Source organism: Macaca thibetana, chromosome 2 (assembly GCF_024542745.1).
Source record: "Macaca thibetana thibetana isolate TM-01 chromosome 2, ASM2454274v1, whole genome shotgun sequence".
NCBI classification, from domain to species: Eukaryota; Metazoa; Chordata; class Mammalia; order Primates; family Cercopithecidae; genus Macaca; species Macaca thibetana.
Window position 1 is genome coordinate 30,849,589 of NC_065579.1, and position 16,736 is coordinate 30,866,324.

Genomic DNA, 16,736 nt, shown 5'->3' on the forward strand with positions numbered 1-16,736 from the left:
TATTCTTTTTAAATGAAAATCTATATTAATTTGATGAGTGCATTGTATTCTTACATTTTGAATTTTGTGTATTGTTTAAAACAAAAACTAGGTTTTATTTTCCAAATCTGAGGTTTTGTGAATTTATTTTATACTAAGTATATGAAATTAACTCACGGTAAGATTGTTAAAAAAAAAAGTGATTTAGATCAGGAAGGTAGGGCTCAATATACTATTATGCATAAATATGTATAGTAAAGTGAGTATTGTCCTTAGTCACATGTGATATAAGAAGAAAATAAACTCTTGGATAAATGAAGAATAAGAAATAAGATACAAAGTCTAGGTTTGATAATATTTAGATAATATTCAGACAATACCCCTTATTGATACAGTGTGCGTATGTATTTTAAAGGGAGTAATTTTGAGAGCATGTGGGATTATGATGTCTGCCTTTTTGATTCACTGTGTTACTGTATCTATATTTAATGAAAAGGGCAGTAAGTGGCAATAAGAGACAGAAATAGTGAGACCTTTGTGAACCCTCCAGCAATCAGTGAATATCAGACCACAAATTTTTCCAGCTTTAATTACAGGCAAAAGAAAAGACAAAATTAGCATTTTAATATAGAAATATCTTAGGCTTTAGGAGAATTATGATAAATCTAATGTTGCCTAGTGAACCAGAGAGGGAATATTACAACAAACTGTCTCCTTAGGAATATTTGTTTAAATAAAGGCAACAATACTTCATCCTTATCTTTTTTAGATAGTTATCACTATTTCAGGCTGTTCTTTGTTCCAGGTTTAAAATACCTTTAGTTAAAAAAATAAAAAAGTAATTGGCAGTGTTTGTTTTCTATAAAACTATAAGAAGAGAAAAATTCTGTTTGCTTGGCACTAACAAGATAATTATTTTAGGGAGAGTTTTTGCTCTGCAGCTCTAGTTCACGCGTGCCATGGCATCTCTGCACTTGGATGCATTTAGGTTATCTCATTTCAGTTACAGCGTATTAAACTAACTCCTCTTCCATGGCTGAGGTTTGCCCACCTGTCTCCCCTAAAACACCTGCAACATATGTTTGCATAACCCTGTAATGCTTTGCCTTTAGGGTCCTGAGAAATTCCCCCAGAGCTTTACGCTTATAAACAGCTGAGCAATTCGTTTTTCTAATGACGGTTGCTTTCCCCCCAGCATTGAGGCAATAACATATTCACTAAAATAAGGGTCTCATTTTTCATCAAAGAGGAACGTTCGACATATTTTTACAGTGCTGTTTCTCCTTCCGAGCTTTATTTTTCCCCTTTTGTAATCTAGCATGCTATAAAAATTAAGGGTTGGTAGCAAGTATTAAGGGAAAGAAAAGTAAGTAATTCTTCATTTGTCAAATATTTTCTTTTCTTCATGCCAAACATACATTATACTGTAAATACTTTTTTTCTGTTAAACAAGTACTATAGAACTTTGTCAGTTTAATGTAAAAATTGTGACTCAATAAGCTATAAAAATGATAATAATTTGGACATATTGCAGGAAATCACTTTGATTGTTATATTCTCATATGCTAGCAAACAAATGCTGCCTTAATAGTATGATTTTACACCTTTTTCATATTAGTAAACCTATGTGCTCCTATTCTGAGAAATAAGACAGCCTTTCTCCTCACATGAGATCCAGCATTCATATTTTTTCTATGTGTTTTTGCTTTAAAAAATATAATGCTTGTCAAAATCTATCCTAAATTCATGTATAACTATTTGAAGTATGAAGCATCACTTTTTCCACCTATTTGTTACCATGAATTTCAGGTAGTCAGACTGTCAGATCTGCCCTCTGATTCATGTCTGTCAGTGCTCAGTGGTATCAAAAGGTAATCATGTCATTGAGTTCTTATCAAGTGCCTGGTACTGTGCTGGGAACTTAGTTCTCATTGTGTCAATTAATCCTTTCTGCAGTTTTGCAGATGAGTAAGCTAGAGCTAGGAATGTAACTAACTCCTTACAGTTGCTCCACTGGTAATAGATGGAGCAGGAATCTGAGTATAACCCTCACTGATTCCTGATCCCTTGCGTCACCTATCAGGCACCTTGTGCCCGACTCTAGAGCACACGAGTGCTGTTACATTTACCCTAGTGCTTGTGTTTTCAACGTATAACTTCACCTCTACATTAACTCCTACTGGTACTTTAATAAATTAGGACAGGCATCACTGGAATTGATATTCTTTTGCTCTTTTCAGTTCTGCCGATACTTATAAATAGCCAGTCCTTTGAAATATCCTGTGCTGTTCATAGCAAGATGAGACTTCTCCTTCTGTAGTCTCTATTTGATGATTCAAATGGAGATATCACCTTGGAGTGAAGAACAGGAGTTAGGGAATCAGTCCAGAAAGTACTATTTGTAATTACCTTTGTTGGATGAGTTTGATTTCTCCAGACTCAGTACAAGGGAAATATCTACCACCTTATAGTTATGTGTACTTCTTGTAGCATCTAGTATTTAGTTAGGCTTAGTGTGAATTAGCATATAAATATTTTTATACTATCATAACAAAATGAGTTTGAACTTAGAATATTGAAATGTTGCTATAGGGGTAAGAGTGGCAAAGAGGAGGTAGGTCGGCTCATCTACAGACTTCCATGACAGAGTGCAGAGTATGGCCAAGGGGAGTTGTTCACCATCCAAAGTCAAACTCATTCTTGGACAGAATGTTTGTTTTACCTAAAATTATATTAAGGAGCAGTCTACTATCATATAATATATACTTTAGAAGTGAACAAAGTTAACTATAACTTAGATCGATTTCAGTTTTTATCTCTTATTTTGATCGCTGTTATTTAAGCATTATTGTAAGTCAATTTTGTGATCATGCTAAATTAACAAAAGCATTTTGGAAAGTCAGAAGCATAGCATGAGTTTTGTCTAGTTTTGATTTGTTTTTTGCATATTGTTTCTTCTAGAACACTCGCATCTACCACTGTCAATTCTGCTTCTGTATGTCACTTTGTCCACAAGACTTGAAGATACCTTAAAGTCTTCAGACTTTAAGAATGTGTTCAGCATTCTTCTTATATTGCTATAAAATAAAATGCTGAAGAAAAAGCTTTAAATAGAGCTTCAACAACATTAACAAAGAGTTGAGTAATACTTGGGCAGTTAACAAACTGAAATCTTGTGAAAGACTTACTTCAGGCCCATCCTGGTTGGCCTAGGAAAGGCATGGTAAACCAGGATGAACTGAATTTGAATATGTGATTTTTGCCCTTTTCTTTTTTCTTTCTTTCTTCCTTCCTTTTTAATTTAATTTAATTTTATTTTATTTTATTTTATTTTATTTTTTTTGGAGACAGAGTCTCATTCTGTCGCCCAGGCTGGAGTGCAGTGACACAATCTCAGCTCACTGCAACCTCCTCCCAGGCTCAAGCTGTTTTACCTCAACCTCCCAAGTAGCTGGGACTATAGGTATATGCCACCATACTCGACTGTCTTACTTTTTAAGAGATAGGATCTCGCAGTCACCCAGGTTGGAATACAGTGGCATGATCATAGCTCACTGCGGCCTCAAACTGCATTCAAGTGATCCTCCTGCCTCAGCAGCGTGCACCACCATGCCCAGCTAATTTTTTTTTGTTTTTTGTTGAGACTGTGGTCTTGCTATTTTGCCCAGGCTGGTCTCAAACTTCTGGCCTCAAGCAATCCTCCTACCTCGGCCTCCCAAAGTTCTGGGATTACAGGCATGAACCACTGCACCCAGCCTGCATTCATTATGTATAGTTATATAAACTTCCCAGAACATGGAACATAATTGGTATTCCTCTGTACACAGACTAATGTGAGTTAAGATATGATTACCATTTTGCTATCTTCCAAAGGAAAATTCCCCAAAACAAACACATTTAAAAATATCCATTGTTTTGGAAATGCTCATGGTAGTTGAAGTCCTGACTGTGTGAAAATGAGTTTAAAACACAATCATGCACTGCATAATGACGTTTGGGTCAACAGCAGACCACACATATGATAGTGCTCCCATAAGATTATAATACCATGTTTTTACTGTACCTTTTCTTTTTAAATATGTTTAAGTACACAGATACCATTGTGTTGTACCTGTCTACTGTATTCAGTACAGTAACATGCTATACAGGTTTGTAGCCTGGGGTCAATGAGCTATATCATATAACCTAGGTGTGTAATAAGCTATACCATCTAGGTTTTTGTAAAATATATTCTATGATGCTCGCACAATGATGAAATCACCTAATGACACATTTCTCAGAACGTATCCCCATCATTAAGCAACACATGACTGTAATTGCCAATTGTTCTAATACAAATGAAGACATAATGTTAAAGTGTTGACATAACATGTTCTACACAATGAGAAATCACAGTTTTCATGGGGTCTGGTCTTTCTTACATATAGAGTTTTACATGTATAGTTCTAGTAGCTCTTATATTTTAGAGAAGATTCCAGAACTTTAAAGATTAGAAATCATCATATTTTTATAAAGTTGTATTTGAAAAAAGAAAAAAAAAAACTCCTTTAAGAAGAGCAAGTATTAGCCAAGCGTGGTGTCTCACACCTGTAATACCAGCACTTTGGAAGGCTGGGGTGGGTGGATCGTCTGAGCCCAGGAGTTCAAGACTAGCCTGGGCAACATGGCAAAACCCCATCTCTACAAAACAATATAAAAATTAGCTGGGCATGTTGGTGCATGCGTGTAGTCCCAACTACCAGGAGGCTGAGGTGGGAGGATCACTTGAGCCTGGGATGTCAAGGCTTCAGTGAGCCAAGATAGCACTACCGCACTCCAGCCTGGGCAACAGAATGAAACGCTGTCTCCCCCCTACCTCCCCCCCACAAAAAAAAGAGGTGCAAGTATCTCTTTTAAAATATTTCAGTTGCATAAAGTGAGAATTCCGCTCATTTAATCTTGTCCCCCTAAGGAAACCATTGATAACATTTTGGTACGTCGCAGTTATCTATCCATTTATCTTCATATGTACATTTATATATGTATTTTTAACAATGATTTGAACCTGTTACCTAGTTTTAATTTGGTTTTGTTTTGGTTGTTATTTGTTGAGATCGTATTCCAAAATTCCTTAACTTTTTAAAACCTTATTTAATAGAGATAAAATTAACTTAATTGAAAGAGAAGAATTATAGGTAAATTGAAGAACTATACTTACTGAATCTTAATGTATAAAAGTATTGGTATCCTTTTTATTGTTCATGTCTAGATGTTGATTTTTATAGCCATGCAGTGGTGTACAGGTGTTTCAGATGTTTCATTTTATGCCGTCCAGTACAGTAGCCACTTGCCACATGTGGCTGTTTAGCACTTGAAGTGTGGCTAGTCCAAATTGAGATGTGCTGTAAGTATAAAATACACACTGGATTTCAAAGACTTTATACAAAAGAAACAATGTGAAGTATCTCATTAATAACTATATATGTTGATTACATGTTAAAATCATAATATTTTAGATAGACTGAATTAAATAAAATATCACATTTAGTTTCACTTGTTTCCTTTTTATTTTCTTTTTGAAATGTGGCTACTAGAACATTTTAAATTATAGATGAAATTTATATTTGTGACCCACTGTTGGACAGTGTTGGTCTAGATCCATCTATATGTCTGTATACTTATGTTTTAGAAACATCACTGTCTTCCCAACAGAAAAGAATAACTTTCAGCCATAACCTCTGATTTTATTTTCTTAACATTTCAAATGCTGTTTTTCAACATCATCTTTTGATTCTTTTTTTTGTTTCCAGTACAGTGGTACTTTAAACTACCTCTCCCTTTGATAGCAGTAAGTCTCCTAGGAATTTAAATATGCCTCAGTGAAAGCAATACTTGAGCCTCATTTATATGTTCAAGTTAGATCATTATTCCTAATAATGGCTTTAAGTGCTTAGATAGATCAGCACTCTGTGTCTTGAATTGCTTGTCATTTCTTCATAAAGATGTTTCAAGTAATTGCTCCATGTGATCCCTTCTTTCATTATTTTATGGCAAAAAGTAACATAATCCTTTATTAGTTTGTTGGAAGTCAGAAAAAAAGGTTCTTTTTTTATTAGCAAAAACAAAATGTATTTCCAGGTACTAAGAATAAAGAACAAAATTAGTCATGAGGGATAGTCCTGCGAAAGTTAATTTTTAAAATACATCATGAATGCACTGTCAGTCTGCCAGTAGCCTTAACCTCTATTTTATTTTCCCATTATACTTGGGTCCAGGTTGTCATCAGCTACCATGAGAAAACCTATGTAATTCCTAGAGAGAGAAAAAGTTGCACTGTTAGACTTAATAGTATGGTAGTCATGGAAGCATCAGTTATCTTCATCAAGGCAATTCAGATTTGATTATTGTAGAACTGTGTTGAATACCAAACCAGTGGAGTAGTAGCTGGAGCTAAATCAAGGGATTGTCATTTTTGTCAGATGATTAGGGCTGGCTTGGAAGAGATATGAAAGGGTTGAGCTGTGTAAATATTCTCTTTTCAGCAGAAAAAGAAAAGGTCCATCATGGCCATTAAATGCGGCTTGTTAGCTTGATGAATTTCAAACTATTTAACCTTAGCAATTATATCCCCCCGCAACTCCCCTGTGCCTGCATGCAAGTGTATCAGTGTCTTGGAATTATGTCTCCAAGGATTGATATCTAAGCATATTGGTAATTTTCTATTGAGATAATATGCAGCTTTTCCATGTCCACATACGTATCTCAAAGGAAGTGCCTGCTTTTGTTCAAAAACCCAATTATTAACTTGAATTATATGCCCAGGTAAACATGAGAACACATTTATTTATAAGGTTTTAAAAACTTTTTATGGTAAATATATGTAATTTAACATTTTAGAGATTATGGTATTCATTTAAATTATGCTGTAAACATGATTAGTTTTTGTAAAACAGAAGTATATTTGTTTAATTTTCACTTGCCTATGAGGGACTTGATACATTTAAATAATAGATATGTTTAAATAATAGCAACACATTTAAACAGACACAGTGGACCTAATGATTCAACGACATTTCTGCAATGTTTATAAATAATGCTGCATTCTAGAAAGGGCAGTGTGTTTGCTGCTTTTATGAAAATGTACATCGGTCAATTTGCTTTTGTATTGTAATGGTTATCCTGGTAATATTTGTACTATCTGGCATATTGGCATTTATTAAACTCATAAATAAGGATAGATGACATAGAAATTGCTAACTTTAAAAGAATTGCTGAGTTCTGAAATAACTCATTTTGGAACAAGAAAGTCTCAGTGTGCCATCTAGTGGACACAGTTAGCATTCTAGTCATAAAAAACTAATGATTTTCTCTTCCCCCGAAATGCAGTTACCTTGACACCTTGTGTCTTTCGGTCCCTTGGCATAGTTTGTGGTTGTGTTACATCTCATATAGTTTTTAGATTTTATTATAATTTTATTCATCATATTTTTAGGAAAGTTACATTTGAAAGTTTTATTTTGAAGTCATCAGAAATCTAATGATGAATAAATCTATGTTAACTATGAGAGAAGAAAAAATAATTTTTATGTTTAATCAAAACTAAGGAATAATTTAATGAAAGCAAAACCCAATCACACTAAATTATTAAACTTTATATTATACGTATTCTTTTCTGAAGGAATATTAAAATAATCATTGCTGTCCTCTTATATGTTAATGGATTAAATCATTTAACTAGCTTTTTAAAAATGTATTTTTTTGTTTTAGAGAAATCCAAGACCAGTGACTTATCAATTCCATCCAAATTTAGATTACTACAAAGCACGAGGAGCCGACCTCATGAATAAAAGCCGGTAAGTCCCCTTTTTCTGGTGATAGTTATAAATCACAAGGGTAGTCTCAGAGATCATCAGGAACTTTTCCACATTGCTGAAAACAATTTTCCAGATTTTAGCGTATCAATGGCTAATGTACATAAGGAATCTTTGTTAAATAAATTACCCAAGTTATTTTAAAGGCATAAGAAAATGCTATATATTGACATCAATGGTAAGATGAAAAATAAATATAAGAGTACTTGTTACAATTTGAAGTTAGGCAACTTCATTTTTCTAACATGAATAAACTTGCATAAATTGTGCCTACTTGTATAATCTCTTTCTAGATTTTTGCTGTTGATTGAAAAGAGGCAGCTTTATAATATATTTTTAAATTATTTCAGTAACAAAATTAAAAATGTGTTTCCCAACTGTCTTTAGAACTACACAATAAGCTTATAAATGCATCTTGTGTGTACGTTTGTGATTGCATACATAGAAATTTTAAGGGTCACTGTAGGAATAAAAAACATTAAAATCCTACTTTTCAAAGAAATTAACATTGGCAGAAAGGGTTGATGAACGGTTTTGTTCTTTCATAATACTACATTGAGATGTCTCAAGAGTTAACTTGTCAAACCAGAACCATTTCAAATTAGAATGTAATTTCAAAGTTTACTCTGAAAGACTAAAATGTTAGTAATGATAAATGCTGCCAAGTTGTCCGAATTTTCTTCCTCAAGCATTTTGCCTATGTGTTAGCTTTTCTTCAGTAGAATTCCAACAGCCTAAATATACATTTATGGAATACATATACACAATGTGTTCTGCTGTTACTGGAGAGTTAAAAATAAGTTATAATTCCTGCTGCATAGGAACTCATATTCTAAGGGATAAGAAGAAGTTTACAACAAAATGGCTAAATTTAAACTTGAAATTTGAACCTTGTCTTAGTGTAATGTTGTTATAAAATTAGCCATCTCTGATTGAAATCTGTTTGCCCCATATATTGATGTACTGTGCAATTATGAGACCAGTTCTGTAGCCCATGAGACTTGTCTGAAGCTCTTTTCTGTTTGTTCATTTCATCTGAATCTTGTTACACAAATAAAAATTTATTCGCTATAGTCAGTTGATCATTCAACACAACTGCCAGATTGGTTATTTTAAACACACGAAATGCCCAGTAAAAACCCAGACCAAAATCCTTGCCTTCAGTAATCTTACACCCTAGTCAATTATATTTCTTCCCATTATGTCAAATATTTAGTTTTGTTATGTTTAAAAGAACAAAGTATGTTAGTCTTTTTCTTTATACAAGACCTTTTTAGCTGGAATCCTTTGTCTTCCTCTCCCTCCCAACCCCCACAAGATTATTTTTTACACAACAGCCAAGTAAATGTCAATTTATAACAGGTTATATCATACCTCTACATAAACATCTCCAAAGGCTTCCTATTGCCCCTGGCAATCTAGTCTTCTTCCTGAAGCCCTTTCCTATCTCTTTGACCTTATCTCCTTCCACTCTCTCCTCTTCACTCTCATGCTACAGCCACATCAGCCTTCTCTGTTTCTTGCCCTTGCTTAGGACCTTTGCACCTAACTCTTCCCTCCTGCTAGAGCTCTTCTGCCACCCGCATCTTCCCATGCCTCTTCATGATTTAAAGCTCAGCCTAAATGTCATCTCAGAGAGGCCACTCTTAACCTCCTTGCCTGTCTTCACCTCCCCTATTCACTCTATCCCATCATCATGAACTGAAGTTATATAATTCATTTGTGTATTTATAATCTGTCTCCCCAACTTCTCCACTAAAATCTAAGCCCCTGAGGGCAGGTATTTTGTCTTACTCACCACTTCATGGCACCTAGGACAATGATGACTGGTATAGGGAAGGCGCTCAACACATATTTGTTATATGAATTTTTTGAAATATTTCCAACACCTTTTTCTCCACCACCGGAAATGTATTGTACCCATTCTTTTCTCCCCTTCTTGATTTTCTTCTCTTTAGCCTTCTCTCCCCACATTTTTCTTGCACAAAATGTTGGTTTTGTTTTATATATTTCCTTGTAAACACATTAAGATTCTTGTGCAAAGTATCTCTTGAAGATTGGAAGGAAGACTTTTTGTCATCCTTTTGCAATTGCAAAGCTTAACATTGAAATTGAACTAAATAAAATGTAGTAATTGAAGCAGATGTCACAGCTCAGTAAGTAAGGAAATAGTTAATAGACGGTGCTAGGAAAATTGGCGAATCTTTGAAAAAGTATCAGCCACACACAAAAATAAATTCCAAAGTGCACTGAAACAAGCAAACAAAAAATAAAAATGCAAGTGCCTATCTGACCAATAGTTGCTTGAAGACTTTTAAATCTTATTTTTAAATTTTTTTTTTTTTTTTGAGATGGAGTCTTATTCTGTCGCCCAGGCTGGAGTGCAGTGGGGCAATCTCAGTTCACCATAAGCTCCACCTTCTGGGTTCCCGCCATTCTCCTGCCTCAGCCTCCCGAGTAGTTGAGACTACAGGCGCCCGCCACCACACCCAGCTAATTTTTTGTATTTTTTTAGTAGAGATGGGGTTTCACCGTGTTAGCCAGGATGGTCTCCATCTCCTGACCTCATGATCTGCCTGCCTCGGCCTCCCAAAGTGCTGGGATTGTAGGTGTGAGCCACCGTGCCCGAAATCTTACTTTTAAATTTTTAATTGACAAATAATAGTGTGAAGACTTTTTAACCTTAAAAGTAATGGAGAAAAACACAAAGGAACAACTAATGGATTTTACTATACAACACATATTTTAAAGTAGATAGGTCAAAAATAAAGTGAATCAAAAGACAAATCAAAAATTAGGAAAATATTTGTAGTGGATGTAACTGACAAAATATAATATCATTAATGTATGAAGAATTTAGGCAGTTCAATAAGAAACACAAGATTTGGCCGGGTGCAGAGGCTCACGCCTGTAATCCCAGCACCTTGGGAAGCCGAGGCGGGCGGATCACGAAGTCAGGAGATCAAGACCGTTCTGGCCAACATGGTGAAACCCCGTCTCTACTAAAAATACAAAAAATTAGCCAGGAGTGGTGGCACGTGCCTGTAGTCCCAGCTACTCCGAAGGCGGAGGCAGGAGAAACGCTTCAACCCAGGAGGCGGAGCTTGCAGTGAGCGGAGATCGCGCCTCTGCACTCCAACCTGCGTGACAAAGAGAGACTTCATCTCCAAAAAAGTAACAGAAGATCCTATCTCAGTGGCCATTCCATCTCTTGCCATGGTCTGCTGAATCCTCTTCTTCCTCCAAATATTAAAACAGCCCCAACCCCACACTTCTTTTCTTCTCTATACTCATTCCTTTGATGATTTCAACTCAGTTCATGGCCTTACAGACCATCATCTGTGGCTGACGGGTCCTTAATTTATGTCTTCGGTTTTACCCATCCCTTGCTACTTAATAAATATTTTCTCTTGGATGTCCCATATGCAGCTTAAATTTAGTATTTTTCAAACAGAACTGTTGATTCTACTCCCACACTCACATGTCTGTTATGCCCACAGTGTTTCTCACAAATAAATACCAAACTTGTTTCTCTTTGACTCCAACCTTTTTCCTTTCTTGGCCTTAATCTGGAATGAGTGTAACAGCTTTTTCTTCTAGTAAATCATCAAACCTAATTGGTAGTCTTGGGAACCCCCCCACGGTAAAGACAAAGGGTAGGCAAAGATTTCTTATACATGAAACAAAAAGCACTAGAAAAGATAGATAAAATGAACTTAAAATTAAGGTTATTTGTTCATGAAAATATGCCATTAAGAAAAAGAACAGGCAAGTCACATACTTGGGGATAATATTTTTAATACATATATCCCAAATATATAAAGAATTTTTGTATGTCAGGAAAAATATAACTTGGGCAAAATACTTGAACAGCCTCTTCACAAAAGAAGATATAAAAATGATCAATATGCTATGAAAAGATGTTCAACATTAGTCATCAGGAAAATGCAAATTAAACCACAATGAGATAACATTTCACACCAACTATAATGGATAAAATAAAATAAAAAATAGACAGTAGCAAATGTTGGCAAGGATGTGGAGCAATTAGAACCCTCGTATATTCCTGATGTGAGTAGAAAAGGTATAACTACTTTGTAAAATAGTTTGGTAATATCTTATGAAGTTAAACATATATCCTATAATATAGCAGTTTAATTTCTAAGGGTTTATCCGAGGGAAATAAAAACATATCCAAAAGCCACAACAAACAACATCAAAACAGAATGTTCACAGCAGCCTTATTCATAATACCCCAAAGCTGGAAATAACCCAATCTCCGTCAACAAGAGACCAGATAAACAATTTGTGGTACACTCAAATAATGGAATACTACTCAGCTATAAAGGAATGAACTAGAGTTGTCCCTGAGGGAATTGGTTCCAGGACCACCTGCATATACCCAAATCCATGCGTACTCAAGTCTTATAGTCGGCTCTCTCATATAGAAACCTGCATATATGAAAAGTCAGCCTTCTATATACATGAATTTCACATCCCTCTCTCTGCATTTGGTTGAAAAAAATCTGCATGTAAGTGTTCCCGCGCAATTCAAACCTGTGTTGTTCAAGGGTTAAGTATACTGCTATATGCAATAACATACATGCATCTCATAAACATTATGCTGAACAAAAAACACTAGTCAGAGAAGAGTGAATATTGTATTGTTCCATATATATGAAACTCAAGAACGGGCAACTAGCATGTGCTGTTAGAAATCAGAAAGTAGCTACCTCAGGATGAGGGTTTGGAATTGACTCTAAAGGGACACGAAGGAATTTGTGAGTAATAGAAATGTTCATTCTAGGTGTATTATTTGGGATGGTGGTTATACAGGTATACACAAGTGTTAAAACTCATCAGACTGAACATTTAAGATCTGTATATTATATATAAATTATACCTAAGTTTTGTTTTATAAAAAGAAAAAGATGTATTTGCTCTGGACTAGATAGGAGACAGTGTTACTATTTTACCTAAATTGGTTAAGAATTAACAACTCTCTTCAGAAAGAGTACTTTAGATATAGATGATTTTACACCACAAACGCTTAGTTATTTGAATACAAAAAAAGCATAAAGTTGCATTTATATAGCCGTCAGTGTCCTTTCAAATTCTGATAAATGCATTACTAATATTGATAGCCATGGACTCCTTGGCTTCATGGCTTGGAGAACATTATTAGCATATTATTTCTTTACTGTAATTTAGCAATAAAACATCTGGAAAAATACTGTCATTTTGTAAGTAAATAGAACTAAACCTTTAAAGAATCTTGCTGACCATATAAAATGGAAGTTATTCAGGAGAATCTTATGATGCTTTTTAGGTTTCAAAACAGTATGTATTTATTCAATCATTAAACTAAATATTTATTGAATACTATACACAGTGCCAGACACTATGCTAGGCCCTGGGAATATGATGATTCTAAGACCCACACCCTGACATCAAGGATGTTTAGACTTATGTAAGATACCACTCTTAGGCATATGGGTTACTCCACAATTGAAGCTAACAAGTATTCATTCATTTCACAAATACTTTAATTTCTTCTCTGTGCCAGATATTGAGAGAACATCAGTGAAAAAGATAGATGTGGTGCCTGTTCTCACAGAGCTCAGATTCTAGTATAAGATTATAGTCATTGGAAGAATCTTTGTGCACCCTGGGAAACTGCACTTTTCCAGGACATTCTGCTTAGGCCAGCCCCTGAGAGGAGCACTCCTAAGCTGAGGCACATCCTGATCCCTGGTAGAGATGGGGAATTGTTGGCTGCAAGGCTTTCTTGCAGTAAAATAGTTACCATTACTCCATAGATGCATGGAATCCTACTGAGGAATGTGGATACATCTTAAATGCCCAGGAAACCCTCCTAATAAGAATCTTCTTTCGCTAGATCCTGGCTTCCTCTTATATGTCAGGCAGGGGTCCTGACTAGCAGCCTTCTACAGAGGACCTACATGCCAGAATTAAAATTCTGGAATCTTTCATCATCAGTATCAATGAAGTTATTAGGCTCTGTCAGGGGGCAGAGGAAAACTGGGAGAGTTAGCACAGAGAATGTTATTTTGATCTGCTGGAGTGAGAGATCAAAGAACTAATCTTGGTTTCTTCCATCTCTGTTAAGGCCTAATATAATCAGATGAAATACTTGATTTTGGTTGTATAAAATTGCGTAAGCAAGTTGAAAGACCTATAGCTGTGGAGTCTGTAAAAAGCCATCACTAGATAAAGTGACATACTCTTGAGGCAGTACTGACAGCTCAGCTACCATTTATTTCATCACCTCTTCATAGGAGAAAGAATTACACATTTTGAAAAATTGTGTTGTGTCATTTTCAAAACAGAAAATCCATGAATGTTCTGGAATAAAGAAAATATGAGATTCTACTCTTAGCATAGGAGATTGCAGACTTTAAAAAATATGAAGTTCTGTTCTGTGACTATTCAATTGAGCATTTCAGTAGTCACAGATTCTTAAATAAGTTAGATAGTTCTTTCTGAAGACTGGTCACAATTTAAATGTACTTTTTTAATAGCAGCAATTTCTGGTTGTTTAAGGACAAAATTAGAATGAGATCTTAGTGTTAAACTGTCATTCCAAGCTTTTTGAATGAATAGGAAAATGTCAATTCCCATTTTTAAAAAGAAATGTGCAAGTAAGTTAAATCTGAGCACAGTGAATATTATCCGTACACGTAATGGAAAATCTATCACTAAAATACCTAGGCAGTTGCTTTTAAAGACTTAATTATAGCAATCCATGGTGAAGCAGAGAAGAGAAATCAGGCTTCTTGATTTTTAGAGATATTCTTATCCATGAAATCACATGTCATCTTTGCATCCTCTTTCCTTATTTGGATACGCAACACAAATAAAATCCCATTGCCATAGATGTAGCAGGTATTAGCCCCCTGCTTTCCATGTGTGTGCCTATCCCTTGTCTAACCTCTACTTCCTAAGCGCTTCTGGTCGGGGGCCGGGTTTCCCATGAGTATATATATTCCCTCTAGATCATCATTACTTCTCCTCTTGCATGACAGCCCCAATGCACCAACTTTTTAATAGCCTCCAAACAGCAAAGAAAATAGTAGCAAGGCCAATTATGGCTAAAGAGCCAAGCCTGGTGAAAGCATCGTAGGCCTTAAATAGCTAAACAGGAACTTTATCAATGGTTCCACAGCTACAGTGGTTTCTTTTACCACAGATAAAAGAGTGGACCATGATGAACAAATCACCAGGGAATAATATGGGTTATAAGGGTTGCATATAGAAATGGAAGAACTCTTTGGTAAGATTATTAAGCTTGTTTCCATTCATACTCCCTCACTGGTAACTAAGGGAATCCAGGGATTTTTACCAGTGCTTGCTTATTAATTATTAACTTGCTAATAGGAAAGGTGCTAATAAGAAAGGTGAGACTTTTTGTTGCTTCAATTTTCATGTATTTGACTAATTGTGGATTTGAACTGCCTTGTAAATGTTTATTTGTGCTGTTTGCAATTCTTGGATTTAGTGCCAACAAGACAAACATTGGGTTTATATTTTAATGCAAGAAACAATCAAAATATACCACAATAATTTTTAAAGCTAAAAATAACATCAGGAAGTGAGAATTTCTATAAAAAACACAAAACCAATAACAAAGCAAGGAGACAGAATAAAGGAGTTCATTGTTTTAAATAAAGTAGTCAAAGTGAGTGTCTCTGAAAAGATACTGTTTGAACAGAGACTGAATAGTGAATGTGCCACATGGATTCTTGGGGAAGAACATTTCCCGTTATAGGGAAATGCAAGTACAAAGCTTCTGAAGTGGAAAAATGATTCTGTGCTTGAGGAATAGTCAGCAGGCCGGTATGGCTAGAGCCCAGTGAACAACAGGCGAGGGTGGTAGCAAATGACATTGGTAGTAAATGAGGTTGGAGAGGTAGTAGGAGGCTAGATCATGTAGGGCTTGCCTTACAGGCCATTGAAAAGGCTTATGGTTTTATCCTAAGATTTTTGGGAATTCACCGAAGGGCTCTGAATGGTGGAATGATATGATCTGACTTAAATTAATCTGACTGCTGTGTGGAAAATAGTCTATAAGGAGGAGAGGAAACAGAGACTAGTTAGGAGGTGAGCAGCAAGATTAGCAATGATAAGGTAACATGGTATTGGCAGCGCAGAGAGAGAAAAGTGATTTGTTTCAGCATATATTTTGACTAGCATTTGCTGATGGACTCGATACGTAATGTAAGAGAAAAACAGGAGTCAAGGGCAATTCTAACTGAATTGCACTGGGTAACTGGGTATTATTACAAGCACACTTCATTTTATTGCATTTTTTACATATTGAAGGTTTGTACCAACCCTGCACTGAGCAAGTCCATCAGCACTGTTTTTTCAATAGCATGTGCTCACTTTGTCATATTTTGGTAATTCGAGCACTATTTCATACATGTTCACTATTATACCTGTTATGATGATCTGTAATTAGTGACCTTTGATCTTAATCTTGTCATCGTTTTGGGGCACCGTGAACTGTACTCATATAAGACAGCAAATTTAATCAACAAATATGTGTGTGTTCTGACTGCTCCACCAACTGGCTCTTTCCTCATCTTTCTCCCTTTCCTTGGGCCTCCCTATTCCTTCAGACTTGGTAATATTGAAATTAGGCTGTATTAGGCCATTTTTGTGTTGCTATAAATACCTGAGGCTGGGTAATTTATAAAGAAAAGATATTTAATTGGCTCACAGTTCTTCAGGCTGCACAAGCCTGGTGCCAGCATCTGCTGGGCTTCTAGGGAGGACTCAGGGAGTTTTACTCTTGATCGAAGGGGGAGCAGGCAGGCATGTCCAGCAAGAGAAGAAGGGGCAGGTCCTACACATTTTTGAACAACCAGATCTCGTGTGAACTCA

General features: G+C 35.6%; 1 protein-coding gene across 12 annotated transcripts in view; it reads left to right on the forward strand.

Annotated features, from left to right (window-relative positions):
* TBC1D5 (TBC1 domain family member 5) overlaps positions 1-16,736 on the forward strand; it is a 566,253-nt gene that overhangs the window by 452,288 nt on the left and 97,229 nt on the right. For all 12 annotated transcript variants that reach the window (XM_050779554.1, XM_050779547.1, XM_050779557.1 and 9 more), the window contains one exon: positions 7,726-7,811. In XM_050779554.1, coding sequence (XP_050635511.1) covers positions 7,726-7,811 — 86 coding nt within the window. The remainder of the gene's footprint in view (positions 1-7,725; positions 7,812-16,736) is intronic.